At 37.7% G+C, this 25,973-nt stretch overlaps 1 protein-coding gene across 1 annotated transcript in view; it reads right to left on the bottom strand.

The window, feature by feature from the left end:
- Nucleotides 1–25,973, bottom strand: part of LOC124264687 (CTD nuclear envelope phosphatase 1-like) — a 53,266-nt gene that overhangs the window by 24,784 nt on the left and 2,509 nt on the right. Inside the window, exon 2 of the mRNA XM_046699444.1 lies at nt 101–167. Coding sequence (XP_046555400.1) covers nt 101–167 — 67 coding nt within the window. The remainder of the gene's footprint in view (nt 1–100; nt 168–25,973) is intronic.

The raw sequence follows: 25,973 nt of genomic DNA, 5'->3' as shown, positions 1-25,973 counted from the left end.
TGACTTGTGTATGCTCTCTTACAACACAGTGACATATATCTAGGACAACTGCTCCACATATTGGGTTAAGTTCGACGACTGATAAGATGCAACGACTTACTTAATCTGTGTTTGGACAGAGGTGACAATGGTATCATCTCGTACTTCACTGTCTGATGCTGTATCACCTGAAAAAAAAAATATGGTCAGTTCGTAGGTACATTCATGTCACAGATTCTGCGTATATGGATACAATGTTACACTAACATAACCATCTAAGTTGACCTGCACTTCACCAAAGGGAACATTAAAGGCCACTGGGTCACCTAGATGTGTTGTTTGGTTGTTTGTTGTTCAAAACCACACTGAGCATCACTCTGACTATAGAACCATGTGGTCAGCTAATAATGAGTCTGGACCAGATAATCCAGTGATTGACATCAGGTACATTGATCTGTGCAGTTGGAAGATGACGACATGCTTCAAACAAGTCAAGGGCGGAGGGGTAGCCTAGTGGTTAAAGCGTTGGCTCGTCCTGTCCCGGTTCGATTCCCCACATGGGTTCGATTCCCCACATGGGCACAATGTGTACAAGCCCATTTCTGGTGTCCCCAGCCGTGATATTGCTAAAAGCGGCGTAAAACTAAACTCAGTCAGTCAGTCAGTCAAACAAGTCAGTGAGTTTGACCACTGGGTGTCATTGTACAAGACAACCTTAATGCTAAGACTGGCGTAAGTCTATGTTAAGGTATGGGAGTTACGATCACCTTCCCTCTAAGATCATTTTGTACAATGGCTATCTGATCCCGTTAGTCAACTAACAGCAGCAATGTGTTGCTGTAAACCAGTTCTAACCAGATCTTCATGATGGAATGACTGGGTATGTAGCAGACGCTCAAAGTGAAAAATAGCGGGCAAAGTGAAAAAATAGCGGCCACAGCATCACCTACTTTGACAGCTGTATGAAGGTGGCCTGTAGTTGTCAAGTGTGGACCAGGACGTCCATTGATTGATACTGTGAGAAGTGAACCAAGGTAATGGGCATGGTGACCACGATACCAAACTGTAAACCGGAATCCAGTCAGTCACAACCAGCACAGTGGTGTTCAATTCCGACCTTATTCCACACAGGGTTTGTGTGTTAGTATATCCACGACTATTTGTAAAAATCAATCAAAGACCTTCATTTCACTGTTTGGACATCATCAGCATATAGCTATTACCAACCTACAAATCATGTACGTTTAAAAATATAGTTCACGATGTTTCTACTTAGATACTTTTTTAACATTTATGAATTTGCATTTGCATGAAAATAAGTTGAAGAAAGTCTTGTTTCCATAATAAACAAATGTACATATTATTATTTATTTCATTTAAGTTTCCCTTAAGTTTTACAATTTACTCGCCCAGGACCAAAATTATTATTTAATTCCTTCAAATGATTTAATTCCTTCATTTAGAACTACTTCGTATTAGTTTCAGTTTCTGCTAAGCAACCATACATTCAATCAATGACATGTTTGCTTGACCTACAACGCTTGGATTTCGGTCATTTCAGTTTCTGGGACGCTGACCGATTTTCCAAGTATTGTCCAACACCATTTAATATATTATGAAATCACACAATATATGGCAATTGAGTCTTCATGCAGGATTACATAGCTGTTAAAAATTTATATATGATAATTTATGCCATTTTAGCAAATCACTTTGTGTCATACATTATCATACATTTAAATACTTTTACATAAATTGGTTTCCTCTCAAGTTCACCATATACCATAACTTGGCATTGAATTTCTTAATCAAGCTGCAAGTTTCAAAAATGTATAATGTCTTTTTTCTTTTAGGTTTTCAAACCCCCATACATTTGAACAGCATAGAATGGGTGTGGTACAATGGCTGTGAATAACTATAGTATCAACAGCAGTTAGAAGACAATGGAGGGGTAGATCAAAACAGTACATTGTTTCGGTTGCACTTTTATTTCAACAGCTGATAGAAACTAGTAAACATCCTTCATGGTCATGAAGTGTTGATGTCGCACATAGTGACCTGACAATGTCAACAGAGGTAAACTGGGTCGGATTTCACAACACCTGATAATGTGGGGATGTCACAACACCTGCAATCATTGACCTCCTCCGGAGGACAACTACCTGTCACAGCAAACACAGAACTGTATTTAAACACAAGACCAAGCCAAAGCTCTCTTGTTAATATACATACAAGATAGTTTTTCATTATTTAGTATTGTTTCCTCAACTGCATCATAAAAAGTTATATAAAAGTGTGAATAATTCAGGTTGATGCCAATTTGAAAAGTGAGTGAGTGTGTGTGTGTGTGTGTGTGTGTGAGCGAACGAGCGAATAAGACAGAGTGAGTGAGTGAGTGCGTTTATTGTTTGTTAGTTGTTACACGCAGCTTAATGTTTGAGGAAATTGATGCAAGTCCCAAGACATTAACAATCTTGGTAAAACTCCAAGTACAGGCATGTAGTAGACAAACTCAGAAACCTAATCAGGATTTCAACCCACAGTGTTAGGTTCCTTGTGTGTCCAAGGGAGGCAACTGAAGCACCTTGAACCCCAGACATCTGGGGGTCTTATGTTCCCAACAGGATTACATCTAAATCACAATGTGTCAGCGACATGTAGGCAGAAAGCCGAGGGATATACAACACTTAACCATTTACCATTTTCATAATCATAACAAACTGATAAGTAGGATTCCATACTACTGTAACTGCCTATTTAAGACAAATGGGGAAAACTCAAAATTACAAAAGTTTGTTAAACTCAAAATCACCTTCAAATTCTATACTGAAATAAAACTAAACCTAACACCTCTTAGCATACTAATGGTCTTGCAAGTCACATCTGCAAATAAAAACCATGACATGGCGAAACCAAAGCGCCAGATACATGTATATTTAGATAACCCAAGGTCCCTCGGTGCAGTCCTTAAACAACTGAGGCAACCCTTGCCCCTTGTATCAACGGGTTTCCACGGATTTCCACCAAGAGAAAGGTAACATCTCCAGGAGCAAACTGTGTAGAAACACAGACGATCTTTGATATGTTAGATGTGTAACATTTCAGAAACACATGGCATTTAGTCAGATCAGAGACACAAATGCACAAACATATTCTGGTACATAATTTTCTGTTTAACCCTAACAGCACGCTGGACAAAACACTGATATTAGTCTTTAAACACATGTTGCTTTTATTTAAATACTTCCTGTTCCTAATTCTAACCTTTCCGGCTCTTCTGTGAAATCAAAGAATTTATACTTGGTTTTGGTTGGTTGGTTGGTTGGTTTGATGTTTAATTCCTCAATCAGCACAATTCCAGCGGTCCATAAAAATCTGAGTTTGGACCAGACAATCCAGTGATCCTTGTCTGATCTAGACTTGCATATCCTTTTAGAGTTTAGATACAATTTGCTAGTTATGAAGACGAAATGGAAAAATTGGATTCATTTTACTTACAAAGACACAAAACAGCCTGGGTTCATAACTTTTAGAGAAAAAAACTTCTGCATAAGGGACCGTTCATAATTTATGGCAAGGAGGGGTGATGATGATTTTTATGGAGAAGCATGTACAATGTGAATGACCCCCCCCCCCTAAAATTCTTTACAAAATTAGTGACCCCGCCCTGCATGTCATGTACAAATTCAATGACCCCCCCTCCACTTCCCATAATTTCTAAGCATAATTTTAAAAATATTTTTATGTACTAAATCGCTGACCCCCCTAATACGTGTGTACAAAATTGCTGACCACCCTAGCTTCTCAGAACAAAATGGGTGACCCCCCCTTAAAGTCATCATCAAAACACACACACACCCACCCCCAAAGTCATAAATTATGAACGGTCCCTAATATAGGGATAAGATACAGGTCTGCTTGAAAAAAAAACCTGTCCATGATCGTCGCAACATGTCTCCAAAGTGCAAGAATTCACATTAATGCCACTGTAAGCGAAGAAAACGTACACATGATCAATAACCTTGGGACATCTTAGATTACACTTGACGTGTGATAAATATCAACACTATAACCGTTCAGACGTATTGAAAAAACACAGATAAATCTGTATCAACAGTGTTAGAGTGAGTTGGGCGAGCATCTCCTTCAGTAGTGGTTCTGAGGATGTGAGGGAATTCTGGGTAAGGATATAGGTCACCAACAACATATTTATGCAAAAGTTGACAAAATGGACCAGGTTGAACATTAAATAGAAGAGTTTTTCAAAAAGATATGTCTGTCACATCTTTGACAACCAGTATTTTCAGTGCAATATGGTAAGGCCACAACCATTAGACAGGAAAATGTTGACACTTCTATATTAGAACAATACGCATATAAATTCTGTCTAATATTTCCAAATTCAAGCTTTTCCTACTTAGCAACCATTACAACAAAACTGTGAAAATATTATGATACAATATGAGTAGCAATACATATTTTCCAAAGCATGGAAAAGCAAAGGTAATTACCCAATAAATTCTTTTGGGAAAACATTTTCACTGAGAAAAAAATTCCAACGACAATTTGATAAATAATTAATTGAAAATGTGTTGTGACCATTTTGAAACTGAAATAACAAGAAGAAGATATGGTCATCAATATCCCTAATTCTGTTCCTGTTTGGTTCCTGTTTTTTAACTCAACCATGACATTCATGTCCTGAAACATATAAACATATACCACATTAGGGTTCCCTGTCTAAAACGGTTACTGAGAAAATCTGTTGCCATTGGGGATACCATGCACTAAGTCAAGAAACGCATGACAAGGGCCATAACTCTGTAACAAATTGTAACACGGTTTCCGTTTTCAAACTCCATCACTCCTAGGGGTGGGTATTGCAGGGAATTTTCATATTGCGATATATTGTGATGCAAAAGTTAATGCTTGATTTATAGAGCAAAAACACAACCAAATTACCACGCTTGATTAAGCTTTAATAAGAACTTTTAATCATGATAAAATAATAATGGGAATAATATTTAGCGCAAATGAAAAAAGGAAATACCCGAAGATTTCCGAGTGTTACGAAGTTTTCCAATTGCAAGTCAAAATACCGGTTTTCGATCAGCGTAATCGCAATACGTATCGTTTTCATGTCTGAACCGGTAAATACTGGCAAACCGGTTATATTACGCAGCCCTAATCACTCTATCATTTGTGTCCTGAAAACACATATCAAATTTGGTTTCCCTGTCTGTAACAGTTCAAAGTATTTAATGATTGTGCTTTAGATTTTAAAAAATGTGATTAATTTCTGTTTATATCTGGTGAATTACACCAGAGAGTTTCGGAATGGCGTGTCCTAAACATGCTTGAGATGGACTGCACACGAACACAACAAACTGCTTCAATATGTTCCACATCTTGGTCATTACTCACAATGTCTTCAGAGACTGGTGACTCAGCACCTACATATGCACTGAGGGAGGAAGTTTGCTTTTTAACACTGCTTTGAACATTTGTTCACAGATATAACAGCGTCAGTTTGATGTCTGGTCTCCGACATTTACCACTGTGGTGATACTGACTGGCACAGGTACTATACTGAATGAGTGAGTGAGTGTGTATGGTTTTGTGCCACTTTTAGCAATGATCCAGCAATATCAAGGCGGGGGGACATCAGAAAAGGGCTTCACATATTGTACCCATGTGGGGAATCGAACCCGGGCCTTCGGCGTGACGAGCGAACACTTTAACCACTAAGCTACCCCACCGCCCCCCTGAACAAGTACAGAACTGACTAATCTGTCCACACAATCAGGGTATATACAAAAATTCAAACCCCATCATCAGGTTCTTGCATGACTAAGGACATCACTGTATACAGCAATTCTCTGCAACAACCATTCTGCCATATCAGCATTGTTTTATTTGTTGGTTAAAAAGGCACTCAACTAGGTTTCACCCATATGATGGACTAGATAAGCCAGTGATTATTATCTTGAGCATCGATGTGTGCATTGACCCAAGTTCTTCATCCATTACGTCTCCTTGTACAACTGTCACCATAAGTCAAATCCACATTGAGAAACTGTGACAACCAAGCTTGCTAGTCAGTTATTTAACATACTGTACTTGAAGAAAGGTTCCACATTTGGTGTACGAACTCAATCTCATAAAGGAAAACTTTCTTCAAACATACATCAATTTCTGAGTAGCCATAGCAAACAACTTCAGAATTAGACCATGCAAAATTAGGAATAGGACTTGAAACTTAAATCCAATAATTCCGTGTAGTAGCGTCTATTTATTTCCAAACATCATTGGACAACGCACATAAAACACTCATTCAAGGCAGACATATTAAAGATAATTGAAGGAATTTGCATAAAGATTATTTCCATTTTTTCTACATAACATCTATTCAAACTTTAATTTAAGACAAGCAATCATTCAACATGTTTAGGGGATAAAAAAGTTATATAAATAGTGCCAGTATAAAGTCAGACTCTCAGACTACAAAGAAGTATAATATAACCCATAAACATTGGTCAGAACATCAACAAGTATAGCCAGAAATTGTCACAAAAAAGTTCATTAAAAAACATGATAAACAAAAAAAAATGCCATGAGTTAGTTAGCATAATTGTTGTTTTTCAGCAAGAAGTTTTTGGCAAGTGTGCAATACTCTCCCTGTAATGCTCTACCAAACATGAACACAAAATCCTTTGAACCAAAATACTGACACGCAATCCCACGGCCACAAGGACACCGAAATCTCCTGGCAAGGTCACAAGGCAGGGTCACGGAGCAGTGGTTCAGCAGATCCAGTCTGACAGAGTTGTATTAACTGGCTTTCTTCTATTTGTAAAGAACGACAGAATGGCAGATACCCATTAGTGGAACAGGCATTGTTTGACTTGTCGGGCTAATCAATGTCTGAACTGACGACTAGATAAATCATTCATAAGGCAGGGACTACCTGCCAGAACACATGAGCAGTGACGAGTTTACTGTGTCAAGAAGAGTTTTATCTGACAAAAATTGTACATCTTTTATGGATATGAATTGTTAATTGACTTTTAAGACACCCGGGAGTAATCTGACTCTTTTAAGATACCTGAGAGTAATCTGATTCTTTTAAGACACCTGAGAGTAATCTGATTCTTCTAAGACACCTCAGAGTAATCCGTCTATTTTAAAACACCTGAGATGTATCTGACTATTTTAAGATACCTGAGAGTAATTTTTCTCTTTTAAGACACCAGTGAGTAATCTGACTCTTTCAAGACACCTGAGAGTAATCCATCTCTTTTAAAACACCTGAGAGTAATCTGATTCTTTTAAGACACCTGAGAGTAATCCGTCTATTTTAAAACACCTGAGATGTATCTGACTATTTTAAGATACCTGAGAGTAATTTTTCTCTTTTAAGACACCAGTGAGTAATCTGACTCTTTTAAGACACCTGAGAGTAGTCTTTCACTTTTATGACACCTGAGAGTAATCTGTCTCTTTCAAGACACCTGAGAGTAATCCATCTCTTTTAAAACACCTGAGAGTAATCTGACTATTTTAAGATACCTGAGAGTAATCTGATTCTTTTAAGACACCTGAGAGTAATCCGTCTATTTTAAAACACCTGAGAGTTATCTGACTATTTCAAGATACCTGAGAGTAGTCTTTCTCTTTTAAGACACCTGAGGGTGATCTGTCTCTTTTATGACACCAGTGAGTAATCTGACTCTTTTAAGACACCTGAGAGTAGTCTTTCACTTTTATGACACCTGAGAGTAATCTGTCTCTTTTAAAACACCTGAGAGTAATCTGACTATTTTAAGATACCTGAGAGTAATCTGATTCTTTTAAGACACCTGAGAGTAATCCATCTCTTTTAAAACACCTGAGAGTAATCTGACTACTTTAAGCTACCGGAGAGTAATCTTTCTCTTTTAAGACACCTGAGAGTAATCTGACTCTTATGACACCTGTGAGTAATCTGACTCTTTTAAGACACATGATAGTAATCTTTCACTTTTAAGACACATGATAGTAATCTTTCACTTTTAAGACACCTAAGAGTAATCTGTCTCTTTTAAGACACCTGAGAGTAATCCATCTCTTTTAGAACACCTGAGAGTAATCTGACTATTTTAAGATACCTGAGAGTAATCTTTATCTTTTAAGACACCTGAGAGTAACCTGACTCTTTTAAGACACCCAAGACTAATCTGTCTCTTTTAAGACACCCAAGAGAGAGTTATCGGACTGATTTATATCAATAGCTATATCAGGTCACACAAAAATGTAATTTCTGTTGTGATAAGAAATCTATTGAAAGTTCTTGGTGTCAGTGAGTGCCTTTCCAGAAGTTGCAATTTAAAATTCCTATCTGCAACAGGTTTCTGATCATGAGCAATGTTAGGGCCTAAACACACCAAGGAATGCTAGCCAAGGACACTCGTATTCATGTTTTGGACCTAGAAAAATACATTTATCAAAAGATCATACACCCTTCCCTTTCAAAGACCTCCGGTTATTCATTATGGCATGACAGATTAACTATACAGATGAAATACAAAGGAATCTGGTGTTATTCACCTCTTTTGAGTGGAATAAATAACGGAAAGTCCTTCAGGGGCCAAATAGACCAAATAAACATGATATATGTCTGGGAAAGTTACGACCTACCAAATGGGGTGGACATGGCTCTGTAAGCAGGGTAGATCTATAGAGCAAGAGGTACTCATGAACGATTCAGCCATTGTAAAAATATGGATTGATTCCTTTTCATCAGGTTCATTCTGACCATAAACATTTGTGGAAATTTGGAAATCTATTTCATGGTTACCATCCAATACTCTTCTCCAAACTTTCAGGAATATTTTCTGAAAAAAGTTTTGAAACATTGTACTTTTCAACACAAGTTAACATCTGTTAAAGCGTTGAGGGTTTTGTTACCCTTGATGAAGGGGATGTTGTGTAATGCAACACTGCATATTTTAGTGATATCACCGTGATCATGCAGAGCTGAAACATACAGGACCACCTCCTGTTAGACACATCCGTATTACACAGTGTCACTGAGGTATTCTGTAGCACTGGGTTAGCACTTACACTAACACACAGTCTCTGAATATATATAATTTTGATAGTCACAAACAAACCCATTTAAATTCAAAAGGAGCCCCAGGGAGTCCGGAAATTCAGAACCTGAGGAAATCAAGACTTGCTTCATTTCGGGCTTTAGCATTACAGGGAGGGCTCGGCAGTAGGGAAAATAAAATGGTTCATGGACTGTGAGACAACATTAGTCTAGTTCTATACATATTTTAAAACTGGCTGAAGTCAACTCTACATGCGGACACTCGAGTTACACACAAGTTAGGGGCAACGTGATCCTGTGAAAATATCACATTCAAATTTGAAAATTTTGCATGAAGCAACATCAGATGTCGTCATGGTATCGAGGACTATCGATATAGATCATTGAGATTGATAATCATCAACTAAAAATCAATTATCAATAAATATTGGAAAAATAACTTGATACCAAAACAATCTGAAAGAAATCAACATATTTCAAACCACTGGTGGGTGGTGACAGTCATGTTTATGCAAGGATTACTAACGCAACGGCTTCCTTTACATAATTTAGAAGCAGCTAATCAATAAAGACCAAACTTGGTGTGTTGTGTGAGTAAATTAAAACTTCATTGTATCACAAATGTTTATGTACAATATTATTGATGACAGAATTTCAAATCAATTATCATTTTAAAAAATAGCCATCAACAATATTTTCGATTAAGAATCTTTTTAGCCACCGCTTTAGTCGATGTAAGTCAATATATAAAAGCTTAAATATTACCGGTAGTAATGAAAATGGGCTTCTTTAATCGAACCACCTTTATGACTTCTTAACCTCAATATAGTAGTTTTAAGTATTCACTTTATCATGTTTATTCACTTCAATTTCAATACAAAAATATACAGATCATATTTGTACACGCCATGAACTATGATGCACTGCTATATATGTATTGTGTATGAAAGAACTGCATGGATATTAGGGGATACATTTTCTTAAATACCACCTCATCATTCTACACAACGGCAGTGACAACTAAACCTCCTCTGTCTGAATGTCCAGTGGTGTGGTATTACACAAAGCAAACACTCTTTGCCATTTCGCTTTCTCAGAGCAAGGAGAATAAAAATGTCAGACTGTACCTAGGAGAATGGATTCATAAAACCTCATATGAATTCCTTCTCGCAATGATTTTCTTACCTCAGAACTGTCTCACGCATTGTGTTCTTTGCATGGCTACTAAATCATTCATTCTTTACAACAATGCACGTGAACTATCTGCTACACGGAACTTCCTCATGTCACTGCACCTGCTGCACAGTGCAATAAGCTGTGTGGAGGATTATTTTGGTTGGAGCATTGGGTTTCAGGAATGGTGCATATTATTCTCGATATGATACACATAACAAAATATAGGTCAATGGTGCATATTATTCTCGATATGATACACATAACAAAATATAGGTCAAGATATGATCCATCTCACAAAACATAGTCACTGTACGATGCGTATCATGATACCATACGCACAGGCCATGATACAATAATAAAGGTATACAGAAAAGTACTCTAAACAAAGTCAATATACAGAAACGTACCCAGTACTCTAAACGGTGGACGAGTCCATTTTCCGCAACCCCAAACCGAAACCATGTGTAGTTGTCCCCGTTCAACTGATTGCGAGTGGTATTGTGCACCGCGAAATATCAGTTATCGTGTATGGTTATTTCTTAAATAACACAATCAAATGCATCTAATACAACAGTATGACAGTTCGATCAAGAAAAAGACACATTGCGGAATAGAATCATCCGAGGGTACGTTTCATACGGAAACGTACCTGGGGTACACATCTGCGGTACTCATGCCGACAACGACCTCAGCCATAGTTTGTAGTGTTGGGAATTGGTTAAAATCTCATAATTGATGATTGGTTCATTACCACCATCCGATCAATCATCGAAAATAATTGGTTAGCATCATTTATGAAATTTGTTAATGCACCAAAAAATAAGGAAAGAAACATGTACTTAGTTTTGTTTTTTTGGGGGGGAGGCAAAATTTCACATCTTTAAAGGATGACTAGTATGTTAGGAACATTTGGTGTCTTTAAGATAAATTCAATCATGACTTGGAACGAGCTTGTAGTGCTTATGAAATGTAACAGACAAAACCAACCTTGTGAAAAATATTGTTGATGAAAACAAGTGTTCCAGAATTGTTTGTGTTCGATTATGAGAAAACATGATCGATTGCTTGGTCGTTTAGTCACTGCGACCAATCTTCGATTATTTCAATTAATCGGACCACCACTAATAGTTTGCCATCAAATCCATCACAAATATTCAAAACTACTTCTAGTCATCAACCTGCAATCTCATATTAAATGTGTGGTATCATATTATTAGTCAATGGTAGGAAACAAATGCTGAACATCCTGCTTATCAACAGGAAGTCATAGAACACTTCCCTTCATACACTCACTGTATGTCTCCTTGCTTAACGCCACACTCAGCAATAGTCCAGAAGACTGTGGCCTTTAAATAATCAAATATGGACCCGATAATCCACTAATATTGTTAGTAATGGTTGACGCCATTAGTATATCAACACGCAACCTTGTCACAAAGCCTGACCACTCTGTCCATCAAATCGCCTCACTGGAGCCATTCCAACCCAAATCCCCACGGGAAGATGAAGTAAATAAAGACATCAAATGTCCAGTGCTATAAGGCCTTGAACGGTTAAGTTTATTCCAGTAACACATTTATGAGATTAATTAGTTTAATCCTGTGCTTCAGGCTTCAGAGGACTTTCCCGAAAAAAATATGAGCTTCGTTCCTGCAAGTGTTTCACGATCTATCGTTCTGACTGGTTAAGTTCATTCCAGTAAGACATTTGTGAGATTAATTAGTTTAATCCTGTGCTTCAGGCTTTAGAGGACTTTCCCGGGGAAAAAATGAGCTTCTTTCCTGCAAGTGTTTTAACGATCTATTGTATCAAACATATCATTTGTTGCAGTTGGTAACTTGACCCACAAGTAATTAGTTGGTTGAAATTTCACAATTGATGATAGGTTCAATACCAACTAGCAATCATCGAAAAAAATTGGCTAGCGTCATTTTTCAGATTTTCTTGTTCAGGTTGTTCAGGCAGATAAGTATAAGGAAAAAACATGGTTTTCTGTTGTTTTTTGTTTCATTTAGAAACTGTGCAAATTTCACTTCAAATTTAAAATTATGCAACTTGCTCTTTTAAAGTGATGACTAATATATCATGGAGAAAAACTTCCCAGAGTCTTCACAAAATATGCAGTCATGACTTTTCAATTAATCGGAACACCACTACAAGTAATCCGTTTGACATCCTATTCATCCCTGTCATAATAGCACTGTATCAGTGAGTGAGTGAGTTTAGTTTTACGCCGCACTCATCAATATTCCAGCTATATGGTGGTCTGTAGATAATCGAGTCTAGACCAGACAATCCAGGGATCAATAGCATGAACATCGTCACGCAATTGGGATACGATGACATGTGTCAACCAAGTCTGACACCCAATCCCGTTAGTCGCCTCTTACGACAAGCATGGGTTACTGAAGATAATTCTAACCCGGACTGTCACGGGTCAGCACCATATCAGTTGAAATAAGTTGTCTATAGAGCCAATGAGATTTTTGTTTCAAAGTAGGAATCTATTGACCTCTAAATATTTATCAGAGTTTGAAATTAGGCATGATAGTCGACATGACATGATGAGCTATTCCTCATATGACGTCACAGAGACGCGCAGCTCTGATTGGTTGAAATTTCGTTCGCGGGTGAGATTTGTGCACCGTTGTCAAAACGGTTGATTTAAGTTAATTAAAGATCGAAATGAGTATTTTTAATGGCAGGGTTTCATTTATAACGATGCCAATTAGTGATTCATGTATTTGTACCCCCCTAGAGTATATGTGATCATTAAGGACATTCTTTTCAGTTTGTTTATTAATATGAAAATTGTGACATTGATAATATCGAGCATTACTATTGTAATGAAAGAAATAGAGGATATTATATGAGTGCCCATGTCATACTATGTTTACGACACAAGTGCCTAAATGTTGGTACTTCCCGGGCGAGAGCGAGGGATATACCGATATTTAGGCACGAGTGTCGTACACATAGTATGATATGGGCACGAATATAATATTCTGTATATAACCGAAGTCGTCAAATTGATGAAAATATACCCAAATCTACTTTCAAACATAGGCTGGCTACCCGCCGTCGCCACATGTAGAACGCAACGTCACAGAAGAAACGTGATGTCATAGCATTGTTCATGACGCCACGTCACTATGACTAGGGCATCTAATGAAAAATATGAACCCTGATATGTTCTCCCTCGTAGGTAATAAAGCTTTAAACTACACAAACAATACACGAAGTTACTGCGTTGTTCATGTTCAAAACACTGACTTTGTTGGTAATCCAAGCTTAACGTGTCACCACTCACCAGTTGCAATAAGTTGATTTACTTTAGACTTCATCAGCACTTTTGCTCAAAGTTACTTCAATATTTATCAATAATCACTGAATGCTTAGTTAACCATTGTCAATCTCAATGACATATATCAACAGCTATCCTCAGTGTTCAAAATAAGCTTAAGTCAAAAAGCCCCTGTCATTACACTCATGTAAAAAGCAAAAGACTGAAGGGGCCCTGGAGTGTTGTAGTAGATGACAAGGCCCTTGGACCCTTCGAATCAAGACTTCCTTGTCTGATGATTTGGAGATTTAACAGACACTTTCCGACATGATGTGTATTTCACACAAGGCCTTGTCCTTATCCACAACCTTTACATGGTTTAGAGGTTTTTAGATGTCCAGTAATCTATCATTACAATAATTCAGAATTACGTGTTAAAGTAAAAAAGTCCTCATGAAAGTCATATTAAAACTATAAACTTTAGGGGTGCAGATTCAAATATTTTGAAAGCTCAACTCAGAGCCCTCATTAATTTTTATCACTTTTTACGCCAAGCAAAAAAGCAATGACAAGCTCCGACCGATTGTCAAAATTAGTTTCAAACAATGAACCATGAAAACGTGATTAAATAATTCAACTATTATCATGATCATCAAATCTAATATAATATGGTGCAAGTGACAATGTTATTGAACTGCTGCAAGTTTAATGAATTAGTTCCCCTCCCTGCAGCCTCACCAGACATTATTAACCACTGACCTTCATCGCTACTTGTCATTTCTACCTCCCTGCAAGGCAGCTTGTGCCAGAACGGCAGCTAATTTCATCAATACTGGGTTTGAAATTAAGAACAAAGGTCAAGAGTCTTTGACAAAACCATGTTAGAAAGCAAAGATCAAAGGGTCTAGTAGAAGAACAAGCATCAGAAACAAGCATCCTTCAATACAAAACATTTGAATGTCCTAACACCATGGATAATTAACATTTAAAGAAGTAGCACAATCACAAATCTTAAAATGGACTCATTAATAATTTGATTTTTTTTTTATGAAATAGATCAAAAACTAAACTGTTAAAAAGGACCAATATTTTGATATTTTAAATTTAGTAAATAAAACACAACTCATATTTGTAAAATTGCGGATACATTAATAATTTTTAAAAAAATATATAAAATATTTGAAAACATTAAATTGCTAAAGACTGAAATTTTCATATTTAAAGTAAAAACTTAACTGTGAAAGTGGACTGATATTTTGATATTATAAAATAATACACATTATTTTTTTCTACTACAGGTCCACAGTGGTTGCAAGAAAAAGTGAATTTGACTCGCACCAGGACTAATTCCTCATCTAAATCTGGCTGTGAGGAGTTGATCAGTGATAACGAGGGCACCGATAACCTAGATCTGGCAGTGACCTTCACTGTAAGATGTGTACTTAACATGATGTGTAGGCCCTGCTTGTAATCAAGTGCTTGAAACTAGCCGGGGGGTGATCTGAATAAGAGGGACGACCACCGAGATCACCATCTACCTTGTACATCTCATTGAGTAACAACCTGACCTGTCATGGATTAAGGCAATATATTATATCTGTAAAAATTCATAGATGTTCAAATTTTTATATTTGGGTAATTAAAACCTTTCAGTTTGGGGGAGACATATTTGTTAATTCTTTTCCTACAGTGTGAACTGCCATACTAGTATCATGTTGCATTTGATGCTATGATGTGAGAAAAAATGCCCAAGTGACGAGGATCTCAGATTGTTCCAATTTGGTTATGATGGAAATGGAACACAAATGGATTGGATAATTTTGGAATTCAAACCCATGTTCAGCAGATCCCAGCCTTTCCAAGGCACACAACTGTGTATGACAACAGCCTAGTCCAAAACCCTAATAGACATTATGGAAATGGTACAAAAAATGTTCATAATAAGAATAAATTTAGAATTCAAACCCATGATCAGCAGATCCTAGCCTTTCCAAGGACTACAACTCTGTACAACAGCAGAAGAGGCCCAAACCCTTTTAGACACCATAGAAAAGATAGAAACAAACAAGGATAAATCTTGAATTCAAATTAAGATCCAAGCCTTTCAATGGTATACAACTCTGTTCAAAAACAGTTCAGGCCAAAGCCATTTTAGTCAACTAACTTTGAACTTGCCTCTTTGACTAACAATTAGTGTGTATCAATAATCAACTAACCACTTTAAGATACAACCATAGACTAAGGCTTAGTCTCTGAATATATATAATTTTGATAGTAACAAACAAGCCCATTTAAATTGAAAAGGAGCCCTAGGGAAACCAGAGATCCTGAACCTGGGGAAATCTAGACTTGCTTCGTTTAGGGCTTTAGCACTACAGGAAGGCTAGGCTGTAGGGAAAATAATGTGGTTCAGGGACTGTGAGACAGACTAGATACAACCACTTGAAGTACTGTTACATTTAACAGAGGTATTTCCCGATGACCGAGTTTTCCCCTGCTCATTACGCCCTCCGAGCATCAGTTTCACTGTGACCTTCAAGAGATAGTTCACCCCAAAGCTTTCTTACTGTGTTTACCGTGGACTACCTTGATCAATAGGTAAAACTCAGTTGTCCATCTAGGTTTTCCCGATGCTGAGTCAAGTCATCATGATGCGTGTTGGAGCAGGGTGTGTGTGGTTCTTCCACATGCTCCAATAAACAGTTGTAATAGTGTTCAATCATGCTGCAATGACTGATCAATATTCAATATTTGATCAAATTTTTGATTTTGTCTCTTCAGCCTTAGGAATTTGTATAAAGGTGAGGTGAAATTGGGTTTAACATCGTGCTTGAGAATATTTCGCTCATATGACGACGTGCATGCTTGTGTATGTGTATGTGCGGCTGTTGTAATAGCCCAGACTTAAGCTGGTTTTATAGTGCTAGCCCACTGAGATACCATGCCGCAGTGAAGCATGAATACCCCACTCAGACACATTATACTGACTCCGAGCCAACCAGTCCTTGTTGTACCCATTAATGCCGAAGCCAGGCAGGGACCAACAAGTCCCATATTTTAACGCCTTTTGGTATGTACCCATTCCCTCCCGGCGGACGCTTAACCACTACACCAATTTGTATAAAGACTATTGTTGAAGACAAATCATATTTCAAGAAAAATCTATGAGTAAATTTATAATCGCCATAGCGAAAATCAAACATTTGAGAGCTGATAATAAATTCCAGCCCTCAAAATGCTTGTCGAAAAGACAACTAACGGGATCGGATGGTCAGGTTCGCTGACTTGGTTGACACGTCATTGTATCCCAATTGTGTAGATCTATGCTCATGCTGTTGATCACTGGATTGTCTGGTCCAAACTGCGTTATTTACAGACTCACCATTAAGCTTGAAAATTGCTGAGTGTGGCGTTAAATAACAACAAACACATCTTATCCAAGAAACATCTACAGCACCCATGTAAAACCCAACAGTCAACAAGCCATGACAGTCATGGCTGAAGATAGCTGATCTCTCTTCACGTGAACCTACACCAGATAGTCAGGACATTTCATCCAGTGATGGAAGAGCTGACAAGAATGTCCACACGATGAAACAGGGCTAACATATATCTGGCCCACTATGCCACATTCAGTTATAAACTAACAAACCCATAAAGATCCGTTCTAGAATTGATGTTCAGTAACCTATTAATGGGATCGGGTGGTCAGACTCGCTGGCTTGGTTGACACATAGCATCGGTTCCCAATTGCGCAGATCGATGCTCATGCTGTTGATTACTGGATTGTCTGGTCCAGACTTGATTATTTAAAGACCGCCGCCATATAGCTGGAATATTGCTGAGTGCGGTGTAAAACTAAACTCACTCACTCACTCACTCATCCTATGATCCATATATTTCCCTCATGTGAAATATACGTTGATTTCTTTCAGATTGTTTTGTCGTTTTTGCTCAAAGTTACTTCTCTGATAGATATCTATAATTGACCCAGGGATTTACCTTGACTCACAAACATGGGGGTCCTGGGGACCCCCAATTATTAGTTTTAGGGGTCCATGCAGGCAATGTGAGGGTCACGGGAAGTAACAGTGTAGAGAACTGTAGAGATAATTTCTTTAGAGCCTGGAATGAATTATTGATCATATGGTGTGGTGGATGAAATGGTACATATAACTGCTCTAAAAGAAACAAACTGACTGACTGAGTTTGGTTTTACGCCGCTTTTAGCAATATTCCCGCAACATCACGGCAGGGGACACTAGAAATGGGCTTCACACATTGTACCCATGTGGGGATTCGAACCTGGGTCTTCGCATGACGAGCCAACGCTTTAACCACTAGGCCACATCACCGCCCCAAAAAGAAACAAACACTTAGCAAAGTCATAGATGTGTTGTCAGTACAATGAATAATATTGTGGGTCCCTCAGGATGCAGTGAATATTTTTCTGCGTCCATTCTCTACATCTGTGCGTGATGGACGCACATTTGTGCATCGCGTAAAACTCTGTTCATCGATATTCAGTTAATGATTATCTCTCTTTATGATCTATATCGATAGTCCTACTGATTAACCACAATAAAATGAAACAAGAGTGGGTATACATCCGATCGGACAGAGTATCTCTGGGACATCTCTAAGGTGTAAAAACCATTAGTTCTCCTGTCCTGAACACCAGTGCTTCACTGCTGCTGTGCTAACCAGGTCAGGACAATCACAACAGCCAGCTGTCACCGGTATTAAATATAGCCTCACATACTTAGAATAGGGGCTGTCCTACTTCACTGACTTGTCCTCAACAAATTCGAGGCTTTTTAAAGGCACTTGCTGTCAAACTCTAGGCAAATATAATTCCAGATTTGTTAGTGTATTCATTTGGCAGAAGATGGTAATTCAAGCAATCTTCACGCCAATGAAGTGTGCACAATCAGCTGTCTAGTTTATATTTCTAGGTATCATGCAGCAATATTTCGAACACGCACATTTCAATTTCCTGAATAAGGAGTGATTGAATTTAGTTTTACGCCGCTTTTAGCAATATTCCTGAAATGTCACTGCGAGGAACAGCAGTGAGTGAGTGAATGAGTTTGATTTTACGCCGCTTTTAGCAATATTCCAGCAATATCACTGCAGGGAACACCACAAATGGCCTTCACACATTGTGCCCATGTGGGGAATCGAACCTGGGTCTTCGGTGTGACGAGCGAACGCTTTAACCATTAGGCTACCTCATCACCCCTCCTGTATAAGTAGTCAAAATACATCACTTTGTAACTTTGTAATTCATGACCTTTAAATATCAAAGTCATGTTGTCTATTTTCAAAGCATCATGAGTAAAAAAGTGTGTATAGATTTTCAGTAAATAAAGTAGGGTCACAATTGTCGGGACCACAGAGTGAGTGAGTGAATGAGTGAGTGAGTGAGTGAGCGAGTGTCTTCGGCGTTACAAGTGAACTCTTTGTTTTGCAACACTAGGATGTTGATACATCCCAACAGTTAGATATAACGATACACTGAGCCAGTTGGTCAATAATTGTATATTTTTTAACAACTACACCTGACAGAAAAACAAGATTAGACTGCTTCAGCACCAAAGAAGAGTTTAGTTCAAATTCAATTTTGCTTGGTTAAATCTTAAAAAAAAACAAGCTGTACAAGGAAAGCACCATTCTCTTCCCACAGAGGTTACTCCTGTCATATCTTCCTACGTAACCTAGCTCTGTTCTAATACGGCCCTTTCATGGTGTGGGCGTTCAAGACTCGTGATTGGAGGCAATCAGATTTAGTTGTGCAATCAGCGACGTTGTTTCAAAAGTGATCATTCGCAAGGCCTCGGTAATTTCTGTATGCTTCAAGAAAACTAAACTTCTTCCCCTGCGCGATGCGCAAACGTTTCTTCTAGACAGAACTCAGTCATGTTATGGCGGATCAGTGGCATCTCCATCGCCCTCGTTGACAACGGACAAGCTAGCCATTAAACGTTTTGTGTGTAACATCAACACAAGTCCCCGGCAGATGGGGGATATTTGTGGCCCCACATTTGCTTGTGTTAGTCAAGTTGAATCTAAGTCGATGTAACACGTGTTCTGATTGGATAGAAAGAAGGGAAATAATTCGTGTTGCGATCTTTTGCCGCTAGGGGATTTTACGAGAACCGGGAAATATGGCCGTATTAGAACAGAGGTTCGTAGGAAGATATGACAAGTAACCTCTGTGGGAAGAGAATGGGAAAGCACAGGTTGCTTATAATTATATATCTCATAATAATATTTCATCCATCAAAACTGTCAATAGTCTCGTAGGCATCAACATCAACTTCAATTTTTTCACTTGCAGACAAAAGACAACTGCGATTTAGCAATAATTTAATCAATCTTTTCACCCTAACACATTATGAACATTAATTTATCAACAAATACACATATACAGATCTCACAAAATTCCAGTTCTTCTACAGTGGAGATGCTATCATCCTAAAGGCTTTTTGAAACATGAGTAAAGAAAAAAAGATATGTGCTGGACCATTATTTACACTCCAAGTTAAAATTGTCAAAGGAAAACAATCAATGTGGATCCATTTCAAAGATGTAGCACAGGCTCCGAATCACATCAGAGAATTCTTCAGATTACCTGAGGCATATCGATTTGAAAGACACTCCCTATCTAAGTTCACTCCGTACGAAATTCCATGTAGTAACGTTTTAAAATAACCTGAAAGCTATAAGCCTATTACTAACAGTCTGTCGATAAAGTCACACTCAAAAGACGAACTCAAATCTAGCAGGTTTATCAACTCAAGTTAACATGTATAATTTAATTCAAACATGATATTAAATGGGATTTTTTTGTCAGGATTTGTCACTCAATGAAAAGAGGGGAATTATTTTCCAAACTGCTGAAAAAAATATTCATATTAAATTATCAATTTCATGGACTAGATTTAACTATCAATTTCTGATGTACTGCATGACACGATAAAAGTTTCAACAGTCAAGTCACCAAAAATTATCCAGCCTCATGTAAGAATGTCAAGTTTTGATTGGTTCACGTGACTCTGATAAAATACCATGTACCCCCATCACGATCCGCGAGTACAAAAGTCATATTATCCCGCCACGCCTCGGTGACCACGCGAAGTGAGAAAAGCGTGCATTGCCAAGCCTTTAGTAACGTGCGCTGCATTGAGGTGAATCGATTCAATGCGTATTGTTTTCTTTTGTTTTAGTAAAAACATTCGGCTGGATAAATGCGTTATCACATCCGTGTCTCGGGCAATACATGGTTTTATATCAGTCCCTCGTAAGGTTGTATTCCCTTACAACCTTACTCGGGATTGATAAAACCTTGTATTTCCCTCGACACGATGTGATAACTTATAATATAACATTTGATGTTAAATAGGTCATAGGAATTTAATAAGACACCTGATGAAGAAAGGGCAAGACGTAGCCTTGAAACACTTTCACAATGAACTAAGAAGTTGTTATCCATAAAATATCAGATTAAACATAAAACGTAACTATTTCTGATGTCTCGCCTGCTTGAGAAGCTTATGTGTTATTTTCAACGTCTGATATCGAGAGGTGATCCTCATTATCAAACAGGGATAAACATGCTAAAAATAGCACTTCCCTGCCAGCTAGTCTGGCCAGGAATATTCGGCCTGATTTGTCTCAGCGTTTATTAACAGCACCAAAAAGTCAATGGTCAAAAACAATGCTAACTCGGTTAATATTAAAAACAGAGAAATATACAACTGTTCTAATCATGACAATTTCAGTGGAACAAATATTGACAATAAGTAGTTGTGCTTTCTACAAGATAGAAACAAATTCAATGGACCTGCACTATGCCCTTGAAATATATAATTGTTTATTGATATCAAATATTGCATGATGTATATATTGTATTCACTATTGATATATGTTGCGGGCATATTGCATGAAAATGAATTGTAAAATACATTCATTGTTAGGTCATTGTTGAAAAATCTGTTTTTTATTTCTTGTCGTGTGCATTCCTCCCAATTAAATATTATGATTTTCCTGCATCCTGTCTAACAATTACATATATTATATATCATATGATATTATAATACAAGGCCATGTATTCATAGCTTCCATACTTCCTCATCGTGAATTTACATTATCAATTTATGCATTATAACAAGAGACATATTCATATCACATCCTTATCTGAACAGACCTCACCACATCCATACAATACATGTCACGATACATAAGTTTCATGAATAACGATACCTATTTTCGCAGCATTATTGCGTAAATTTAGTTACATTTTGAACATTAATATTTCATATTATATAATTGCCCATGAAAGATCAACATTTTTATTCTCAGAGATTAAAAAGTTCTAATTCCCCATCTTTGTGCATGAAAAATAATCATTTATAACTCTCATAACATCAAAAAACATGATACAATTGCAAAATGTAAAAGATACAAAACATATTCAAACCGATACTTTCAAAACTAAATATCGACACTGTTTTGAATGTATCGATAATTGTATTGTATCCTTATCTGAACTGACCTTACCACGCCCATACAATCCTTACTATGCATTACCCCCAGGATCTGACCCATGAAGATCCGGGTTAGAATTGATCTTCAGTAACCATACTTGTCTTAAGAGGTGACTAATGGGCTCAGACTCGCTGACTTGGTTGACACATGCCACCATATCCCAGTTGCGTAGATCGATGTTCATGCTGCTGATCACTGGAATGTCTGGTCCAGACTTGATTATTTACAGACCACCACCATATAGCTGGAATATTGCTGAGTGTGGCATAAAACTAAACTCACTCACTCAGGATCTGTATCACATCACATCCTTATCTGAACTGACCTTACAACATCCATACAACCTTACTATCCATTACTCTAAGAAAGGGTATCACATGACATCAAGATGATCAAGAAATATATTCAGTCTGACCTTGGTCACTTGTGTGAACCGTGAAATTGTGTTCAGTCTCGTAAGTTCAGAAATATTAGGTCATATAACAATTTATTGCCTACGAGGGCAAACATATCGGGGTTCATATTTTTCATACGATGCCCTAGGGCAAAATATCACTTTGTCATGGTGACGTGATGTCATGAACAATGCTATGACGTCACGTTTCTTCTGTGACGTTGTGTTCTACATACGGTGATGGCAGACTGCCAGCCTACGTTTGAAAGTACATTTGGGTTTATTTTTCTCAATTTGACGCAGGGCCACAGATAAGGGGCGTACAGGCGTAATGTATGCCTCAAAATTAAGTACTTTAACCCCGACATAATATAAGATTTCAAGAGTATCGTGCACGGGTAATATAAAAATACCTTTGTAGGTCCAACATTTAATTTCGATAAATACTTGTCAAGTTTCTTTATGATTACGATAAGATTTCGTAAACACGATTTTACACACGCGAGGAAACACCGACAGTAGGAATCCCTTTATGCGCTGCCATGCAACGATATAAGGAACTCCCTTGCGCCACTATTTTTCGATTGGCTAAAGACTACACTGTTCCTATTTATATCCAGTCGGACCTGACATTTCACATCCTGTTGACGACTTCGTAATAAACAGAATATCATATTCAAGCCCATATCATACTATGTTTATGACACTTGTGCCAAAATATCGGTATATCCCTTGCTCGCGCTCAGGAAATACCAACATTTAGGCACTCGTGTCGTAAACATAGTATGACATGGGCGCTCATATAATATCCTCTTAATTAGATCATAGCAACCAAAATTGACAGAGTTGGCCTGGTGGTCTCAAAATTGTTTGGCAAAGATCATGTGTCATGTCAGTATTAATACATCCCACCAGAGAGTGAATGATAGAGAGCCTTTCTACCTAGATATATCTGCCCCAGCTGGTAATGTTCCTGTAACTTCCCAGTAATCAATCATGTACGTTCCTGTCGCCTCGAACCAAGGACATTACCATGAAATCTGTGATCAATCATTTTACAATTTCATTATTTCATTTCAATGAATCTCATAGAAAACTGACTTACAGTGTATAGTATGGTTGTACGTTGCTATTAGCAATATTCCAGCAATATCATGGCGGGGAACACCAGAAATGGGCTTCACACATTGTACCCAAAACTGACGTATAAAAACTAACATGGTTTCATAACGTTATTTTTGCATTGTACAGATAGTAAACGTGTTATTATAAACAGCATAACAAAAATAAAATAAAAGTGCTTACTTCGTATTCACATCATATTAACATATATCACTGAAAATATGTAACTTTTACAGAAACAAAAACTTTTTAAACTTTTTAAATTTAAAAGAACCCCAGTGAGGTTGGAGATTCAGAACTTGGGGAAAATCTAAACTTGCTTTGCATTATAGAAAGGTGTGAAGCCCATTTCTGGTGTACCCGTCGTTGATATTGCTGGAATATTGCTAAAAAAACAGCGCAATAAATACCCAACTCACCATTACAGAAAGGGCTCCATGGAAGGGGAAATGATATATGGCTCGGGGACTGTGGTACACACAATATTTCCATGAAAGATACAGAAAAAGAAAGCTCTAAATGTGAAAATTCTATTATTACTTATGATCCATCAGTGTTTGATTTTCAGATGATTTTTCAAGTGAAAAGCCAGCAATGATCAAGTGCGAGGTTTCAACCATCGGAACCATGTTACAGCCCTAACTGATAAATGCTTGTGGATTACCCAATATGTTTACTTAATCAACCTCCACATACAGAGAGCTTCCCTAATCACCGCTTCAGATGAAGATCAACCTAGCAGAGGATGGTCATGAGACGGCAAGTTACATCGCCAAGGTATCACAGTCCGCTCGTCAATGAGATAATCAAGACAGCAGAGTGAAACTCCAGCCAATGTGCCAATATTTACCTCCACAGTCTGTAATTTACAGAAGGAAAAACACACAGATAGAGAGTTATCACTCTTTGCCTAAAGTTGCCAGTCACAGGCAGGCTCTAGTTTCGAATAATAGATAAGGCATACACTGTGTTTTCCGTTGTTTCAGTAGGTCCTACTGTAGTATTTGTATCAGGAGACCCAAACCGTTCAAATATTGAACATTGTTTTGTACTTTTTGCAGATGATACTATTTGGTCACTTTTGCAAGCATGCTTTTTCTACTGGGAGTTGAACAATTCAATATATTTTCACAACATATTCAAATTCAAATAATCCATGCTCAGCCATTTGACAAATCCTGAGTACAGCTATTTTCAGTAAGTATGTGCTGAAACATATTCATTAAATCATCGCCACGTAACAAGCAGGTAGATCAAGTGTTTTGTGTTCTGATCATATTTTTTAGCAGATAGTTGAAGATACTGCAAATAATTAGTTTCTGTATGGCTCAGAAAGGTTCTGAATTCTAATAACAAAAATAATTTTGGAGCATGAAAAGCATCCTGTTTGGCCCTTCAGATTCACAAAATTCAAGAAATGAGAAAAACATTTCATGTTGTCACACATGTTTGTTTCAATGAGAATTATGTAAAGATCAAAAGCATAGAAACGACCGAAATGTGTTTTCAGGAAGCAGTGACAGACAAAGTCACAAATGTGTAAGTCAAAAAACGTCAACAATACCAAATCTGAATGGACTGGATACTTCCAACAAAATCCAGGTATTTCACATATCCACTGGATCAAAATGAGCTGTGGCCAAGTTGGATTTAACACAAAACATCTACCCTTGGGAAGTGTTTGTATATATACCCTCCAGATAGATGCTCTGTCCACTACACCTGGACGTGGTCTGCATGTCAGTTTTGATTACTTTGGTCATACTCTAGATTAACGCTTAGTCTCTAAATATATATAATTTTGGTAGTAACAAATAATCCCATTTAAATTGAAAAGGAGCCCTAGTGATTGGGAGATTCAGAACCTGGGGAAATGTAGACTTTTTTTCATTCAGGGCTTTAGCATTGCAGAAAGGGCTGGGTAAAATGGAAAAACAGGGACTGTTAGACACGATAGTGATAATTTCTGGTGTCCCCGCAATGATATTGCTGGAATATTCCTGAAAGCAGTGTAAAACCACACTCACTCACTCATAATAGTGACATCAATGTACTGGTGTGCAATTCTGACAGATCAATTTGAAGAAATATCATGGAGGGTTAGAATTCCTGCCCAGCAAATACTGAGGTACCCCTTGCCTTGAAATGGGTAGAAACTGGGTAGAACTTGCCCCCCAAAATGCACAATTAGAGGCAGGTATAACGTTGAGAAATCTTTCCAATCCTGATAGTGATAGAGCTAAGGGTGACAACATTACTCATCAAGTTGTAACAACTTACACCAGGGAAAGAAACATTTCAAAATGTCCCACAAGACCACAGGACCAGTGAGGGGACAATAATTAGTGGTCCTGTCTGTACTTCACTGGTCCAAAATA

Source organism: Haliotis rubra, unplaced genomic scaffold (assembly GCF_003918875.1).
Source record: "Haliotis rubra isolate DU_JTF1 unplaced genomic scaffold, ASM391887v1 Scf938, whole genome shotgun sequence".
NCBI classification, from domain to species: Eukaryota; Metazoa; Mollusca; class Gastropoda; order Lepetellida; family Haliotidae; genus Haliotis; species Haliotis rubra.
Note: the sequence above shows the minus strand (reverse complement) of the source record. Positions and strands in the feature narration are given on the sequence as shown.